The 18,557-nt window shown below is 48.0% G+C and overlaps 2 protein-coding genes across 7 annotated transcripts in view; both read right to left on the bottom strand.

Annotated features, from left to right (window-relative positions):
• Positions 1-1,440: 1,440 nt before the first annotated feature.
• Positions 1,441-5,476, bottom strand: LOC114848860 (TMF-regulated nuclear protein 1-like). Its single transcript, XM_029139721.3, has one exon. It carries the CDS (start codon positions 4,640-4,642, stop codon positions 4,016-4,018), a length of 627 nt encoding a protein of 208 aa, XP_028995554.1. The 5' UTR covers positions 4,643-5,476; the 3' UTR covers positions 1,441-4,015.
• Positions 5,477-7,739: 2,263 nt separating this feature from the next.
• rps6ka1 (ribosomal protein S6 kinase a, polypeptide 1) overlaps positions 7,740-18,557 on the bottom strand; it is a 32,280-nt gene continuing 21,462 nt past the window's right edge. For 2 of the 6 annotated variants that reach the window (XM_055505793.1, XM_029139607.3), the window contains exons 3-23: positions 17,122-17,169; positions 14,699-14,815; positions 14,525-14,606; positions 13,711-13,791; positions 13,504-13,583; positions 13,309-13,415; positions 12,721-12,758; positions 12,221-12,363; positions 12,069-12,139; positions 11,898-11,986; positions 11,757-11,821; positions 11,568-11,670; positions 11,315-11,445; positions 11,021-11,146; positions 10,867-10,956; positions 10,641-10,799; positions 10,402-10,563; positions 10,243-10,319; positions 10,048-10,165; positions 9,839-9,976; positions 7,740-9,744 (exon numbers count right to left, since the gene is read on the bottom strand). In XM_055505793.1, coding sequence (XP_055361768.1) covers positions 9,622-9,744; positions 9,839-9,976; positions 10,048-10,165; positions 10,243-10,319; positions 10,402-10,563; positions 10,641-10,799; positions 10,867-10,956; positions 11,021-11,146; positions 11,315-11,445; positions 11,568-11,670; positions 11,757-11,821; positions 11,898-11,986; positions 12,069-12,139; positions 12,221-12,363; positions 12,721-12,758; positions 13,309-13,415; positions 13,504-13,583; positions 13,711-13,791; positions 14,525-14,606; positions 14,699-14,815; positions 17,122-17,169 — 2,148 coding nt within the window. In that variant the 3' untranslated portion in view covers positions 7,740-9,621. Of the gene's footprint in view, positions 9,745-9,838; positions 9,977-10,047; positions 10,166-10,242; positions 10,320-10,401; positions 10,564-10,640; positions 10,800-10,866; positions 10,957-11,020; positions 11,147-11,314; positions 11,446-11,567; positions 11,671-11,756; positions 11,822-11,897; positions 11,987-12,068; positions 12,140-12,220; positions 12,364-12,720; positions 12,759-13,308; positions 13,416-13,503; positions 13,584-13,710; positions 13,792-14,524; positions 14,607-14,698; positions 14,816-15,970; positions 17,080-17,121; positions 17,170-17,860; positions 18,030-18,557 lie in introns of those variants that run through there. The other 4 variants (XM_055505794.1, XM_029139609.3, XM_029139606.3 and 1 more) reach the window with 3 other exon arrangements.

Genomic DNA, 18,557 nt, shown 5'->3' with positions numbered 1-18,557 from the left:
AAGTGACTTATTATTAATATTGTACAAAAAGTGTACTGACATGGTCTTGTCTTGCATAATCTAAGCAGTCATAAAGTTTGAGGTCACAGAAATGTTTTTGATTTTGAAAGATTAACTTTAATAATTAACAATAATTCAAATAATATCCTACTGTAAACATAGTCAGGCTTCAGCGCTGTTTCTCTGGAGTGCTGTGTTTGTTTGCGAATGCAAAGGAAAACGTTTGCGAACACGTTGGTACAGTTAGAAATGTGTTCATGTGTTTTCATGAAAAACAAACGCGACCCGTTTTACAGGAGGAGCGTGGCGTATGCTGAGCGTAGGCTGTGCTAGCTCAGTAGCACTTGAGTAGCGTTCAGGTGTGGTGTGATTCATTTTAAAATTTTTTTTTCATACCCAGCATCAACCTCTCGCAGTAGTTTTCCTGCTTTCTGTCGCTCCAGCCTCATTTTGTCTTCATCCGAGTGCTACTTAGCCTGACCCTCTGTACCGACGCGGGGATAATGAAATTGCAACCTGTCACTTACATAAGCGGCCACCTCACTAACAGCCAGGATAATGATGGTGTGCCATGGCCTGTTCTCCTCTGTCAGCTGAGTAGCCTGTAAACCTTTTTTCTAGTAGGCCTGTTTTCATTTAGCAAAGCAGACTAGAAGACTAGAAGCACACGGTACATTTTACCCATAAATGCTCACTACACGCACCTAATTGAATGTGATGTATGTATGTGGCAGAATATATTCGTGATCCCTGAAATGCAGAGTAAACCCGGCTCTAATCTCTGGAGTTATATCATTTTCAGTTTGGCTTAAGGCCATGATTAGTAATATTTACACAAGTATGTCATGTTTGTATGCATCAGGGTGTATAATCTCTATAAAAATAAAACAGAGGAGGTTTTAACTTTCTAATATTGAAGAGATTGAGATTTGCTTGTCTAGAACCCATCTACAGGGATAATGCCTCTCACTAAGTGAGCAACAGCGAAACGGATTAATGCATCTTTACAAATCCCGATTGCGGGATGTACTTCCTCTAAATCTTTCCCTTCTGACCAAATGCACGGTTATCTAACTTCAATTTAACTGTGTAATCAGCTGAGGAGGAGAAGCAGGCAAATAACTGCATTAATCCTTGTATGTAATTTGGCACAAAACACGCTGCTAAGTGATGCGCCATGTGTTGATTTGGAGGTTTCTGTAGCAGTTTTAGATGTGGAAAACCTATATTGTGCTGATGTGGCACCATGGTACTGAACTGTACTGCTGCAGGCTACTGCAAGGTGACCCTAATAGTTGCTGGAGCTTCCATGTGAAAGCACAGAATGTAATATTTAGAGATTTCACCTTGGAAAGAACACTTTATGTTAGGGCTTTCCAGCTGAAAGCAGTGGCTTATTTCAGACTCTCTCTCTCGCCTCAGACACAGAGAACGCCATCAGTTGATTAGTCAATTTATTTTACTTGTTAAACCAGTTATTTACAAAACCTGATAATGCTTAAAATGAAATCTATCATTTAATGTTTACTAGTCTTAGTGCTATTGTCAAGTAAATGTCAGCTGTCATGTGTGGTAGCAAGTTTCAGCATTTAAACAGAACATTCTTAAAAGTGTGCAGCAAAAAAAAATCCAAAAAACATTTCAAACCAAGTGCTAATACATGAATGAGTATTGGGGACAATGTGTTTTCTACCCAGTTAATAATTAATTGAGTTATTTTCTTCCATAACCCCCAATCCATCAGAATAATGGCGTTAAGGCCGTGTAATCAGCCAAATAGCTGTTAGATAAAATCAAAGTATTGTGTGTTTAACATTCATACGCAGGTGGAATACAGTGGACAGATCTCACAGTATTATCACTGTGAAAAAAGATGATTAAGGAACACAGAAGTCCAGTGTTTAGTTCAGCAGAATAAAAATACTCATTTTACCACATCATCACATGAACACAAACTATTAAAACATTCAGGGTAAATCAATGTTGAAAGTTGGCTTTGGACCTGTGCTTGGCCAGTGTAGTGTCCAGTAAAGGGCCGTGGTAGCTGCAGCTGTAGTCCTTTAATCCCCACACCTTGTGTTTTAGCTTTGTGGGTCCAAATCTCTCCAGTCAAACTCATGAGACCCTCACTATTATTCAACGAACAGGCAGAGGCTGCAGCCGGATTTAATGCCAGTCACAGGTTCAATCTAGATAAATGTGACTATACATTATACGCAGAAAACACTTGAGATACAATTAACATTACATTCATTCTGCAAGTGGGCCCAGAGCTCTTTGGGAAACGTAGTCTTCATTCGTGGAAATGCAAACGTGCACAGTTCCGGCCACGGCGCTCTTTACCTTCTGTGTTTCTGGTAAAGTGTGTATAATGGTTGGCCATTAAAGTTGACCGTCACCGCTGTCAGTATTAAAAATTGCCAATGCACATTGCATAAGGCATATTTAAGAAGCAATATATAGGCCAGCTGTACATTCACTTGTGACTAGCTGTTAACTACATGTTTAAGGCCTACGAGACCGTTCTGTTCTATATTAGCGTCCAGCTAACTAGCTGCAGGTGGTTTGGTATAGATATGGACAGACAACGAGCCATGTGGAAACCTTACAGAGAGTTATAAACATTCAGTGAGAAGCTCATCACAGCCGATCTTGAGTCCCTTCACTCCTACTCAACAGAAGCAAACTGACAACTTAAGCCCTTGTGGAACCAAACCAAAGCTAAACTCTGGCCTCATTCCTGTTGATTCATATCAAGCGTCACATTTAGTCGTGGCCGCTACCTTCACATGCGTGCCGTTTGCCTCAGTGGGTCCCTGATGTACTGTAGGCAGCCTGGTCTTATGCACTTGTCGTGCTTGTGTTTGCACCTAAAGAGCACGTTCAATTAGAAACGTTGGCTCGATGGAACCCGACACAGTCGAAGCTCGCGCTTTCTGCAACCTGAAAGCAAAGCATCCAACGGATCCGTAACCGAGAGTCGGGTTTGCTTTGGAACTAGCACAGACTAACATGCACGCACAGCACTACACATGCGTTCTTGAATACCCGCTCCTCCATTGTCACCGTCAGAGGCTGAAAGTAGAAATCCCTGGGACTGGTGGAATAGATAAATATGACACGGACCAGAAGAACTAGGCCAGATTTGAAAGGTGAGCTAAATGCAGGAATTAGGGCAGCCACTAAATTTGGGACTTCTATGGAGGATTCGTTCAGCAAACAGTGATAATTAGCCTCAGCTCAAATACAGTGCAGCCTGCAGTCATCAAGTCAATGAGCAGGTTCAGCTACAAGCATGGATCAGGACAGTTCTACAGCTGTCTAGCAGTGTTGTAGTTACTCTGGGCCGGAGAGGAGAGCAGTTGCTAGGTGACTGGATGAAAAGAGGCCACAGGTGGAATTGACTCCTCTCGTCTCCTCTTCTTCATGTTTTTGTGGTGCCAGAAACAGGGGCTGCGGTGGTCGACGAGGCCAAGGCACGTTTTCCTTTGTCCCAGCCTTCAGATTCCCCACACTGCGTCCTCCGTGTTACTTAACAGCGCAGCGCTCCCTGTTGTGCTGTGGCACCTCGCGGCCACAGAGGCAGACGATTCACTTTACTTGTTCCCGTCTCCTTTTTCATCCTCTTCCTCTGAAGCAGATCGGCGCCACGTAACCGCGTGAAGGCAGCAGAGCCGGTCGGAACCTCTCCTCCCACAGCACCTGTACGTGACTCATCTCTGCAGCACGGATGCCGTATCGATAAACAAGCCCTCCCGCGGGAGTCCAACGCTGCATCCACCTGCAGAGGATCTCTGAAGACGGTTATGGAGCAATGGCGTCCTGCAGGAACCTCCTTACTAGCATGTGTGATTGGCGTAGGCACTCTAAAGACCTGGAGGACCAGCCCTCAGGGTACAAGAGCAGAAAGGTGAAGGACAGCAGCCATGTCGATGAGTGGTAGCGAAAGGATGGAGGTCTGTCCTCCTGTTTGTCTAAAGCTCAGTTATAAAGCAGTGGAGAGTGATCTGGTGGCCTATTTGAGCTTCACAGGCCACGGGAGGCATGTGCGGAGTCCCAGCATGGACGAGAAGACGATGGTTGGCCGGTGCTTCTTGAACTTCAGGCCCTTCTTCAGCCGTTGGCTGTTCTCGGCCACGTACAGCTCCCCCTGTTGGGCCCCGCCAGATATCCGCGACACCAGCTCCCCGTGGATCACCACCTCCTGCTCGGAGCGCACGAAGACCTCCCGGAGCTCCTCCAGCCGCCGCTCCATCTCCCTGATGACGCGCTGCCGCTCCTCCACCTCCAGGAGGCGCCGGCGGGCGGCCTCGAACTCCATGCTGGAGCTGGGGGTGACGAGCTTGGACGAGGGGGCCGTGGCGGAGGCGGAGGGGGGCTCCGAGCCGGCCCGCAGAGCCCCCGTCACCCGCCGGAAGTCCCCCATGGAGATGGAGCGCCTGGTGGCTGGAGACGCCAGTGTCAGGAGAGCAGAGGACGAAGTAGAAGGCGGCATGGCCGAGGACGGGAGAGGAGGAGAGGATGCTGATGCTGATGATGGAGGACGGAGATCAGGATGTGGGTCCGCGTTCTGAATAGCCGCTGCTATGCCCTCGTTTGGGTCCTGATGCCGGGATTCTGTGTTTCGTTGTCGTGCCTCCATGGCTGCGGGTTAAGTCGTCCTCGTTGCCGTGGATGCTCTCCCGCTGGCTTCTTGTGTCCGAGCAGAAAGCAGCCGAGCGGAGCTGTTCCATTCATTAATAAGAAATCCGAGCCCGGCGCTGCCTCTGCATCCGAGTGCTTGTGCAGGGGAGGCGTCTCATTGGCTGCTGAGCTCGTGAGCACGTCAGCTGGTGATTGGGCGGGCTGCCTCCGTGTTGCTGATGCTGGCAGGCTGTCGTGTCCTTCGCTCGGCTGTTTCGCCCCGCTGTCGGCGGCGTCATCATCCGGAGCGCTGCTTGGATCAGCTCGGCTCGGTCCAGCGAGGCGCAGGATGGCGCGAGCTGCAGAAGCATCAAGTCCCCGTCCGCTTCGCTGACGCAGCTCGGCTCATTTTCTCCTCTCCCTTTATCTTGCTCATGTGGTTGCCCCTGGCAACACCACCTCGACATCAGATGGCAGAAGCAGGGAGGGAGGGGTGGTGCTCCACTTTCTCTCTTCCTCTATCATAGCTGCATCACACTGTCACCATTTCCTGATACTTGATCCTTCCTCCTGTATATTCCCCCCCTCTTTCAACCCGTGTAATAGTTCACAGTCTCTCTCTGCCCTGGATCCTACTACAGACTCTGCTTTAGTTATCTGATGGCGCAGTGCTGCAACATTTGAAACTGAAATAGAGCTTTAATGACCATAATCATTTTCTAATGCGATATCCATGCCATTAACAGCTAAGCTTACGCTTTCTGTCTAGACAAATATTGATTGGTTCTGCACTGAAGATGTGATATAATCAGAGTAAATTCACTCACACACACACGCACAGAGCTACACCACGATGAGTGATGTTTTTAATATCAGTCTTCAGATGAAGTGAGTCAAAACAACGAGGCTTTTAGCGGGTCAGAGGTGTTCGTGCATGTCGTCATTTACGTGCATCCACATTCGAGAACTCACTCAGCCTTTTGCTTTTATCTCAGGAGGGGCTTTGCATTAGCAGCATCGCTCTCCGCACGCTTTTAGCGTTAGTGATCTCCAGAGAGAAAGCAAGAAATACAGTGACAGAAAAGCAAAGGGAAGATGTGATGGTTTATGTGCCTGAAGAAAGACTAAATGACAGGAAATCCCAAAGAAGCCCCTCAGGGTCTGTATCCTCCCTTCTGGAAGGCTTGGAGAGGAGAGACAAACAGCTGCACTGGGAAAAACAGAAGGCTTGAGTAAAATAATCCACTAAAATATTTGAATATACTTTAAATTCACAATAGTAGCGATATAAACATCACTGACTAACAACTTCCAAAATCAGGACAACATGCTTCCAACATGATGGCTCTTTTTGGCAAAGCCTGCTGTTTGTGTTGTGTAACACCCCACAGTTAACAACCTCCGACTCTAAATTAATCCCATGTGGTGCCCACTGTCGTTTACTGACAACATCCCGAGCAGCACGACTCGATTAACGCAATTATTAAACACAGGGTGTTCATTCAGTAACAGTAATTTATGGATTTGGGTGCATTCTATTCACAATTTTCACAACATACTGATCTATAAGTTTTTCTGACAACATGCTACTGTATCCCAATTTTCCCATCACACAGTATACTCGGCATGTCTTTAACAAGAAAGAGTATTTTATTGGACACCTGGAGTCCTGAACCCAGGACCCCTCTGCTTCCCAGGCCAATTTTCTACCCATTAGGCTACCAGGCCACATACTATACATGACACACATTGTGTAGGGTCATAGTTTAGTGGTAATTATACTTAAAGAATTTTTTTTTATTTATATTGGTTACAGAAAATACAGAGGTGCTTGGATTCCTAAGAACACTGGCATCTAGAAGGTGGCTCCATCATGGGCACACACACAGTTCACTGCATGTCACACTTTTTTCATCACCGTAGCGTATGTGACAAAAATGGATCATTGTACAGTATGTGGTGAAAAAAGTGTCATAATAAAGTATGTGGCAAAGAAAGTGTGTGACGAAAAAAGTGGTGAAAAATGGGTCATAGCATTGAATGTTGTGACAAACACTTCTTGGAATAGTGTGATGGAAAATAGTGTCATAGTACTGTATAGTATGTAATGAAAAAAGAGCCATAGCAGAGTAAGTGGTGAAGCGTCATAGTAAACTATGTCACCAAAGCGTGTCATGGTATAGTTTGACTAACAAAGTGTCATACTAAAGTATGTAATTAGAGAAGTATCATAATATACTATGTAAAGTGCATAAAGTATAGTGCTGGTCAGTGACCTGAAAGCACTAACCCTGAACTGCTCCATCTGTAACCGATGGTGACGCTGGTTTTCTACTGTTCTTTATTCAGGGTCATTGTCTCGTTCTGCTGTTGCAGGTCGAGTCACAGACATATTTCCGTTCTAAACTACTGCTTCAGAACGTGTGCCCAGTATAAACACATCTGGCCGTCTCTCTGACAGAGAGGTGCATTTTCCAGCGTAGATCACGCTGCTGCTGAGCGACAGGAACCTGCAGGAGGTCCTGTGTCTGTTACATAAGCGCGTGCTGCTGTGTGTGCACACAGAGACAAGCTAAGACACGTAGAAGTATGTGGTCACACTACAGGTTAATACTCTGCAGCAGAACGGGCCGCGTTAGTGCTCATGGTGTGTGATAAGCATCGAAGAGGAATGCAGATGGATGAGCATTGATTGCTTTAGAATTGCTACAATGCAAGACTGTTACAATATTTAAATGAAATAGACCACTACCCATGTATGAAAACTACGCCTTCACACACCGAGCGTACAAGCTGGTTTTTAGTATTGTAATTTTTTGGTTTCTAGCATTTAAAGGCATTTTACAACAGGCTGCTTGATTGAAAAGACGCGCTTTAGCGCCACCTTGTGGTCATGTGGGGTAGCGCATCAAGCTGTGGTGGACAGTCTCGGTGCTGGACTTATGTTCTTTGGACTTTTATTTACTTATTGAAATTAATTTCAAATTCACATTTTATGTTACAGTCTTTCAAATCTTCAAATGAAATCCTTTATTTGTTTTTAAATTGTGTCAATACTCAGGATGATTGAAATGTGCTGGACCACCAGAACAGGTGAAACACAACACGGCAGACTATTTGTTTTAGCAACTGAACTTTTAATATCTGTAAGATATAAAAATCTTCATCTTTATCATACAATGCCACCTTACCACACATTTCAAAGAGATTTGCCACCAAACAAGAATTAGAACATACCATTTTGATCCCTTTTGAGGTAAGACAGCTGGTTCATAGGTTATTTAGCCACACAGGTCTTCCCTTCTAAACGCGTACAAGATTGATTTTTTTGGCCGTTTGATTTGTTTTGATGCCTTTCCGTGACTTTCAGCCTCACCCGTAGGCCTATAGGCACCAGGCTGAAAGCAGGACCCACCCTATGAAGCTACTTACGATGAGCGACACGAGTTCTTCTTTAGGATGGCTCAAATTCAGTGTTAATAAAATGAAAGCACACCAACTATACAACGAAAGTTCAGAAAGCATGAACAATAATCTATACGAGAGTAGGTCTGTGACACACGAACAACCAGTGATTCGACAGATTTTAAAGGGAGACAGGTTGCCTTCGAGTGCTCAGCTGCATAAAGGCAAGAGTCCCTGGATATTAAAAACAGAAGAAGAGACCTGTATAGCGCCGAGTTCGCAGACTGATGTGCTCAGCATGTCTTTCACTATTTTAAATCATCGCTTTCTTTGGACAAAGGGAACAAAATAAAGAAGAAACGATCAACAACAAAAGCAGCCAGCACAGGAAAGAGCATTCAATATGCATTATTCAAGAAAAAAAAAAGAAAAAAGCAATACAGATTTATAACATGCCACATTGTTCCTCGGGCAAGTTCCTTTCACAGAAAGCCACCTATTGTACTATTTTTTTTTTTTTGTAGTAATAAAAATAAGAGACATCTCACGTGGTTGCCAGCAGATGAATCAAGCAGAGGAAGGGGAGAGGAGAGAAACGAGGAAGCCACATGACATCGTTACATCACTGGGCCATGCACACGACCCTGCAGCATCTCGCAAGACAGTACAAACCAACACGCACGCACGCACGCGCGCACGCGCGCACACACACACACACACACACACACACACACACACACACACACACACACACACACACACACACACACACACACACACACACACACACACACACACACACACACACACACACACACACACACACACACACACACACACACACACACACACACCCTGCAAGTCATGCAACAGCCAGCCACATAGACGTCCACACTCTCTGTAAAACTAAATATAAGCGTTAACCAAAATATCAGCATTGGAGATTTCCCAGAATCCCTGTGTTCTGGCTGTACCAAAGCCAAAGAGGCATTTATGGCAGAAGTGATTTATATTCATAACAATAGTAAGGATCTTTCAAAAAACATTAACAGCAGCTGGACAGTACTGTGGTTCGGTGCTGTGGGCACACACTGATTTGGCAGCACAACCACTAAAGATAAAGCTCGTCCACGGTACAAAACGAACAGGAGGACGCACAACGGAGCAAGCCGACAGACAGCCGTGCAGCAAGCGGAGGGACGACCATTACAGCAGTGATGAGTGGAGGGAGCGTTCATCTTCACGGACGGGGAAAAACATGGCCGCATCGACTCTGGCAAGTCATGCACGCGCTCAAACACACACACACACACACACACGCGCCAAAAATCTGCACCCTAGTTTTGTTTTTTTGCCTGCAACACTTCCCGTCCATCCACGAGCTTTTGCTGGCTAACGGCCGCTGATGAGCCCGACTGCAGGGGGGGTGGGGGGACAGCAAGGGGGCAGCATGGGGGCAGGACCACGGTCAGTGTTCCTTGGCTGGTAGTGGTCCCCGGGCAAAGCTGGCTGGGTGGTTTTGGAGCTGGGAGGTGCGAGTTTGCCTGGTCTCCAGTGAGCAGATCGGTTGGTTTTTTTTTTTGTTTGCAGTCTCTACAGGGAGGTGGAGGGGAGCTTCTTGACACGCCTCTGGGCCAGGAAGGAGCTCTCGATGGGCTTCAGCTCCGGAGTGGGCTGGGAGTTCTTCAGGGCAGAGTAGGTGGCGGCCATTGCACCCTGGACGTAAACACAAGACGGTGATCGTAGAGCCAGATACGATGCGTGTGACATATTCACAAGACGCCCTCACTAGAATTAACTCATCTCGCACCTTGACCAGTTTGGCATCCTGGTGTGGCAGCTGACTGTTGGGCAGTTTATCTCTCTGGACAATCCAGGGGTGTCTGAGGACCTGCTTAGCGGTCAGTCTCTGATGGGGATCCACGTGGAGCATCTTCGACACGAGGTCCTAAAGGGAGCACAGATTCATTATGACACCTGGAGTCATGTCAGAGGAAGTCAAAGGCGTCGGACCTCTACCTTGGCCGCGTCCGACACAGCGTCCCAGTTGCCTCCGGTCAGGCTGAAGTGGCCGTTGCCTATCCTGTTGAGGATCTCGTTGGGCGTGTCCTCGGGTCCGTTGGCGAATGGAGTAAACCTGGAGGGAGAGGAGAGAGTGAGCACAGCGAGACGGGAAACGGCCTTCAGACGAGGGAGCACGTGTTTGCTCATCACCCAGCCAGCATCGTGTACAGCAGCACCCCCAGGCTCCAGATGTCGCAGCCTTCGTCGTAGCCCTGACGCTTCAGCACCTGCGCTCGGAGACATGTGGCGTTTCAGCTCATCCTCCTCATCGAGCTTTAATCGCGTCACCGCCGCGCGCGAGCCGCTCACCTCGGGGGCCACGAAGTTGGCCGTGTAGCACGGGGTCATCAGCAGGCCGTTGTTGGCCCGCAGCTGCTTGGCGAAGCCGAAGTCGCAGATCCTGATCGACTCCGGATTCCCGGACTCGTCCACGTAGAGGATGTTGCTGGGCTTCAAGTCCCTGTGCACGACCTGCGCTCACAGTGAGAGAGTGTCCGGTCAGACCCGCGTCCGCTCAGTGGAGCTGCGGACGGAGCCGCGGGCCTCACCCCCTGCGAGTGCAGGTACTCCACCGTCCTGGTGATGGTGTGAAGCACGGCGCTGGCCTCCCTCTCCGAGAAGTACTTCTGCTTGAGGATCCGGTCCAGCAGCTCGCCGCCGCGCATCAGCTCCGTCACCAGGTACACCTGCTTGCCGTTGTCGTACACCTGCGGCGAGCGCGGCAGTCAGGAGGCGCCGGAGCCCAACGACGCAGCGGCGTGCGTTTGTACTCACGTCCTTCAGCGTTATGATGTTGGGATGCTGCCCGTATCTGAGGAGGATCTCAATCTCCTCAGAGGGGTCCGTGCTGGTCTTGTCAATCACCTGCAAATCGAACACAAGCATGAGGCGTTCTGACCAATGTGGTTCACGCATCGTGTGCTCATACCTTCACAGCGTAGTCCGTGTTGGTGGTTTTGTGGACACAGCGTTTGCAGACGGAGAAGGAGCCCATCCCGATGTCTTCCTTCAGAACGTAGCCGTCGCTGAACAGCAGGTTCTTGCCGTGCATTTGCTGCGGAGGGAGAGGGGGATCATGAGAGGTGAGCGGAGGAGCGAGACGCTGGAGCTGGATTTATGCACAGGCGATTAGTGCTCCTGCATCAAGGATCTGAAGTCGGGGAAATGACTACTATCCAACGTGAAGCATTCGTTTCTGGCCGACGCGGATGCTCGGTCTGACCTGGACCACTGGGTGCGGTGGCGGCTGCATTGGCTCCAATGAGCCGTCTTCCTCCAGCAGAGTGGTGGCCACGAAGCTGAAGCCCCTGAAGAGCTGGTGAGCTCCTGCGCTTGGTGGAACACCGGGGGAGTCTGCAAAGGACCAACAGGTTTGCTCAGCGAGGTTCATGTACAAGCTGATATTAAAATGATTAAAATGGTGGTACTAACTGAGAGGAAGAGACATTTAGGACATTTTAGCTTTGACCTCTGACCTTTGGGGGTGCGGGAGGTGAACTCGGAATCAAAGTAGAAGGTGTCATCTGGACGTGCCACCGCTGGTCTGAACGGAGGCTTCAGCTCTTTCCTGAAGAGTTTCTGAAAGAAATGACACCAACCCTGTGTGAATATTAAATGAAACTTTCACATTGTGTTTATACTAAATACAACAGTGAGACGCTCACGTTCCAGTCGATTGTGGAGAAGAAACCGTGGCGTTTGATCTCCTCCGCACCATCGGCGCCGGACCCTTTTAAAGGAAGCATCGACATTTAGCAGAGCTGGGATTCATTCATTTTACGCGTCTCCCACGAGCTGATACAAACCCAGTCTGTTGGCTGGGTTCCTCTTGAACAGAGCCCTGAGCAGAGACTGGGCCTCTGCACTCAGGAACTGAGGCATTCCCAGACGAGCCCTGCAGACGAACAGAGGGAACTCAAACAGATTGACACGCGAGGCGTTTAAAATGAAAGGATGCTCGGCCGGAGGAAACTCACTTCAGAATCAGGTTCATGGTCTCTTTGCGGTCCTTCCCTTGAAACGGCAGCGCTCCTGTCAACATCTCAAACTAGAAGAGAGAGCAACACAAACATTTAGACATTACCCAGAGTTCAGGCCTCCACGTAGCCACAGGTCGGTCCTCTTTTACCATTAGTACTCCGAAGGACCACCAGTCAGCGCTGTGGATGTGTCCCTGCCGGTTCACAACCTCTGGCGCCATGTACTCCACGGTGCCACAAAAGGAATAGGCCTTCTTCTCGTGATCGATGGCTTCTTTACACAAACCAAAATCTGCAAACACACGCAGTCAGCGCATTACTGCGCGGCTCCCGAGTCGGAAGTAAATAAAGTACACTGAGGTACTAGTACACTGATAATTCTCGTGCTTTATTCCAATGCAATAGAAGTTTATTTATATTTGTCCTGTAGAAGGTTCATCAGTGTGACTATATACAGTCTCTGTAGGTCACCTTTGCTTTAATGGCACCACGGCCCCACATAAATAAATGATGATGACGGTAGATAGTGTAATAATTAACTTGGGGAACACACACCGGCCCCTCTACAGATACCCAGAGTTAGTGATAAGGCGGTTACAGGCCTGTGACTATTGAAGGTCAGGGAGTGTGTGCAAGTGGGCGAACTCACCTGTGAGTTTGATGTGTCCCTCCTCATCCAGGAGAATGCTGCAAGAACACACAATGGAGTATGGCAGTAACTGCATCTCATGACAATAATGAGCTTCAAACCACAACTGGAGACTGGCCAGAATATAATAATAATAACAGTAATGAAAAAAACAAAAACAGCAGAGCAGGGTTCACAAAGCAGAAGGCCTCGTTAATGTTTAATGAGGAGAATAATTTATAGTGTTTGTTAAGCCTCAAGGAAACAACATTTGGATGAGGAATGACTAGCTCTAAATGTTTAAAGAGCCCTTTGAAAACTCCACCGACCATTAAAATGCAATAACAATAAGATAATTTCGTATGTAATAGAAATAAATAAATAAACCTAAGAAATGAATTTAATTCCCATCACTACATGTCCAGGTTCTTGGCTACAGCATCGTTTATTAGCTTACTCCAAATAAAAGCTTCCTCAGAACACAATGCAGCCTGTGTGTAACAGATTTATTCTACACACATTTGGCTCATGAGGAATTTTCTAATTCTCTGGGTTTGTGTTTAATAATGGTTTCCTGCGCTGCTGAGTTTGAGCAAGGCTTGTTCTTACTTCTCGGGTTTGAGGTCTCTATAAATGATGCCCAGGCTGTGGAGATGGTCCAGTCCCAACGCCAGCTCTGCCAGATAAAACTTCACATCCTCCTCCGTGAACATCACCTGGGAGCGAAACGGTGAGAAAAGTCACGCGTTTAAATATGGAGGTGAGATGATGCGCGTTCACGGTTAAAGGAATAACACGCCTCACCTCTTTAGAGAGTCTGGTGAAGAGATCTCCTCCTCTGAGGAAGTCCAGGATCAAGTACAACTTTCCTTCAGTTTGAAATGCTACGAATCAAAAAAGTAACGCAGGATTAATTCCAGCCGCGCTCAACTTTAACTGTCACGGAGTCACAGGATCCAGTAAAGCGCCTGTGGCAAAAGGAACAGCAGCTGCAGCTTCAGGGCGGCTCACCATAGTGCAGTTTGACAACGAACGGGTGGTTGACGTCTGCCAGGATGTCTCTCTCCATCTTGGTCCTCACACGGTCCCTGACTGAACGATGAGGAGAACAGAGTTTCAGAATGTGCATGGTTTTAATGTTTTAATGTGTAGACACGTCAAAAACTAAAAGTCAGCTCGTCCGCGGGTCATTGTGGAGCACGCAGCCTGGCAGTAAATGAATGAGCGCACAGGGATTTGACGAAAGGTGAGTAAATCAAACCCATTAGTCCAGTTTTACACTTGCACAGTGTTCACAAATGCAAATTAAATCTGGAAATATGCTATTTTAAAATTTAAATGAAATGCTTTGGGGGAGCGTGTGAACACTTCTTGATCACGACCACACCTGCACCCCCCCCACGCCTCCAAAATACTATGTATAGGTTCCTTTGAGTTACAGGAAACACATATGCCCGTTTACACGAAACCAAGCGTAGCTGAAAACAAACAGCGACGCCCCTCAAAAGCCAAACAGGAAGTGTTGGGAAATTAATTCATACCACGCTAGTTGTGGCTGTGCTGTGAGAGCCCAGATGTCACCCAGTGAGAACGTCTGGTGCATTGTAAAGCAAACAGCTGAAGCGCTGCATCGGGCAATAAAAAGGACTAAAAAAATGTTGCTTTTGAAACTAAAGCCACTGGTTTGCTCACACTTGGAGAGTGATGATAAAAGAAACAGTGATGCAACACACACGTAAAAGAGCGAAATGTTCCTCATCTCGAATTTTAAGTGAGCTTCAGTCCTAATAAATAAACATCAGACGTTCTCCAGCCTCCGCTGCACCTTTGAGTGTGGCCTTCTTGAGGACCTTCATGGCGTAGAGCTGGTTGGCATCTGGCGGCGTCACCTTTCGCACCAGGAACACCTGTAAAAAAAATAAATAAAAAAATTAAAAATGCACAAATTTGAATCAAGTCTGGGAGGGAGAGCGACGTCGGCTGCAGTGTGAACCCTCACCTTCCCAAAGGATCCCTGTCCCAGGACTTTGAGCAGCTCAAACTGAGAGGCATCAGCTTTCTCTGAGCCCTCCTTAACCACATGGGTGATGTTGATCTCCTTGATGTCTCCATCATCCTGAGGAAGAACGAGATGGAGGAAACGTAGAATAAGCCATTACATTATCACATCAAACAGCTGGAGGAATCAGCGGCTGTAGATCAGTACCTCTTACTGTAAATAGCTCTGTACAGTGATAAAAACGGCAGAAAGAGGAAGCAGTGTAAAAACACAGACGCGCGTGTGCGTGTGTGTGTGTGTGTGTGTGTGTGTGCGTGTGTGTGTGCGTGTGTGCGTGTGTGTAATACAAATGACATTTCTGGGAACAAAGTCGACTTGTAACATTCAGTGTAAATGAACAAACCAGCGCCCTAAACGCGGCTCTAAAGGTTCAATTTCCTGCATTCGATGCAAAACACCCAGCTCCACTCGCTGTTTGTGGCTTTAAACGGCCCGTTCATGCTGGCACTGCACAGACACGACCCGGCGTCGGCCCTGACCCGGTGTCGACCTCACGGCCACAGTTCATCAACACCCTAGAGAAGCGCCTCGGAGCGAGGCTGCAGCGGTCGCGGTCCCAGAGGCTCACGCTGCACGTCCCTGCAGGGGGCGTGTGAAATGCAAGCCAGCGAACCTCTGCAGCTTCTGCCCAGGGGGCTCAACACGCTTCTGGGTTGTCACTTCAAAATGTGCGGCTGGAAACTAGGCCACCGCACCTGTTTGTATCCAGTTCCCTTAAAAGGAGCATGAATACGACTGCTGCTATACTGTGCTAATAGGAGGAGGTGAAATTAAGCTTTTGATTAAAGTTGGCACATTATTTAGGAATATGACTAATTTGACGTTTCTTTAATTAGTCTATTTAATAATTGAATAGAAGTTTTTAATCATTTGAACCATCAATCAAGCAAACAATGACGACTATCGTTATTTCAGCAACTCGAAGACAACTGACAAGTTAGAACAATGACCTAATAAAAATGAAAAAGACAATGGGGAAAAAAGTCAAATTAGTCAGCGATGAAATGATAAGCTTCAGCAGCAGCCATCACCACAGACCGCCACAGCCTGAGACGGCTTTGACAACAGGAAACCAGCTGGTGGAACAAGCAGGCTCTCAGCTGCACCTTGTTGTCAGCGAGCGAGCGCCACAGTAAAAGCTCCGTCTGCGCCGCGTCCACCTCCACCTCAGCCTGTTCTGACCCAACGCCGCCGCGCCGCGCGCCACTTTACCGTCCAGCGGTTCCTCGGTGGCGACGGAGGCTCGGCGCCGCCGGCCAGCGACTTGCTCTTCTTGAACAGGTAGAAGGCCAGCAGGCGCCGCACCGTGAACCTCCCCTTGACGTTGTCCATCTCAGCATTTGACCGAGCGCTCCATCGTCCAGCGCGCGTCAGGGTTCGTGCATCGCCTCGAAGCTCGTCTCATCTCCACAGGAAGACTTTAGATGCAGGTAAATTTAGAAGGTGCACATGTGCCTTCATGTGGGCCCGTTGCTTTATTATTTATCAAGTCCTCATCTTGTCTCCCACTATCTCTCCTGCCCCCCTTTCGCTCGCTCGCCCGTCCGTCCGTTTTGGTCTGACTATCCTGCCCTCTGTGACTGACTGCATCTGTGAACTGGAACCGAAGCGCGCAGGAAGGAAGAGCCTGCACTTATTCTCACAGTCCTGCACCCAGCAAGTCCCACACACACAAACAAATGTGTGGTTAAGAGAGAGAGAGCGAGAGCGAGAGTTCAAAAGAAAAAGACAGACTGAAACTGAAATAAAAAAAAAAAAATAAAAAAAAGACAAAGATGGAGTAGATGATTGATAAAACAAAAACAACTCGATTGAAAGCCGAGCAACACACCATTTAATTAGTCGTCTGCCAAGTTATTGCCTTGACCCTAAAACCAGACGAGGTCAGATTTACCCACAGTTCAGCAGCAGATGCGGAAGAAGAGCGGAGGCAGAGGGAGGACGACGAGGCCTCAGTGTCAAACGGCAGTGAGCCTGTGGGAGGAGGTCTCCTCGTGCGCTGGCATGTCCCCCTTATTCCTGGAACAAGTCTATTCCTGCTCATCCTGTCTCTTAAAACAGCTCCCGTCCAAACGTGTCCTCCCACTCGTTTTCCCTTTGTCCAACGCTCACCTTTCATCTAGTACACATCATCGCAGAGCGAAAAAGCCATTTGACAGCCCCAGAAGAAGAATGGAGCCAGAGTCAACTACTCTCTTGACCCAACAGTGGCGTAATCGAGCTGCCTGCTCCAGGAAAGTGGGGTTGTAGCACTTTTGTGTGCACTGAATTGAATTTCCAGGGGTTAGAGACGAAAAAAAAAGTTAGTCTGAAGTGGATGAGGCGCAGAGAGGACAGGAAGCTGGAGTGAGATCGGCCCTTACCTGCCCTTTAACGCTGGCAAAGTCCCTCTCTATCCAGGTGATACGAGACTGTTTGCAGGAAGGGAGGAGGGACAATTAACAGAAATAATGAGATGAGTGGATGAAGATTTAAAGGACACGCGCGCACACACACACACACACACACACACACACACACACACACACACACACACACACACACACACACACACGATGGTTGCCACACTGGTGACAGGAAACGCCTCTTCCCTCCTACGACGCCTCTCACTTCGCCTTTCTTCAAACCGACCCGGCTTCCTTCCTGCTTACAAGTCCAACAAGCTACGGCATCAGGGAGCTGAGCTTCCCGGAGAAACTGATGCTCGTCAAGCTGCTGCCTGTCAAACAATCCCTCCCTCATCACACACTCACAAAAGGTCTCAGCTGCAGATACTGCAGTGTTTAAACTACAGACGGTTTCTATATAGTTTCGTTTCGTCTTTCGTGCGGGAACTAATAATATTAGATTGAGGTTAGTAGTTTCCTTTAGTTCCTCCAACAGCTGAGCATTCAGGGTATGAGAACGCTTCCCTCCGTTCCTCCTCATATTGTCACATCATTGACCCCAATTCACACACACACACACACACACACACACACACACACACACACACACACACACACACACACACACACACACACACACACACACACACACACACACACACACACACACACACACACACACACACACACACACACACACACGCTGCTCACTTGCCTCTCGAGTGCGAGTTCTGGTGCGAAATATCAGCCTCCACATGTCTGAGTCCAAATATTTCCATGTCCCCGATGCTTTGACTGGCGTTAGAACTCCTAGCGGCTTCTGTGCCACTGCGAGCAAACACTTCACTGAGTGTACGCAACACCCCGGAGCCGGAGAGACGATGCAATCTGCACACACGCGCATCAAAATAGGAAGTGAGGGTCACTGTTTGCAGCGAACGTGAGCGGCGGACCTGTAGCGGCTGGACGAGATCAGGAGACCGTTTGAAGGCAGCGGGAAGGGGTTTCTCATGAAACACATGACATGAAACACTGCGGGACCACAGAGCAGCTACAGACTGGTTTCTCTGGTTTCCATCATGAGGGGAAGTCAGACTAGTCAGAACTCAGCATATTTACACACTGTACGATTGCACAAGGCTTTTTTTTGTGATGTTGATGGACGCTGGTCAAAGATAAGAGAACAAGCAGAAAAGGACAGCAGGGTTTTAAATCCACACTATCTACTGAAATCTTTTCTACTTCAGAATAAATGAAAGAAACGAACCAAAGCCATTTGCTGTAACTCTAGTGACTTGCGAGCGACCGCTGAGGTGTAATGCTGCTGGACAAACACAAGGGGCCAGTGCAGGTCTGCAGCCGGTGCTCTGGGCTCACGCTCCCGGGCCTCCTCCACATCCCAGCACCGGTTC

The sequence above is a fragment of the Betta splendens genome, chromosome 22 (assembly GCF_900634795.4).
Source record: "Betta splendens chromosome 22, fBetSpl5.4, whole genome shotgun sequence".
Lineage (NCBI taxonomy): Eukaryota > Metazoa > Chordata > Actinopteri > Anabantiformes > Osphronemidae > Betta > Betta splendens.
This window is presented reverse-complemented; position numbering and strand designations above follow the sequence as displayed.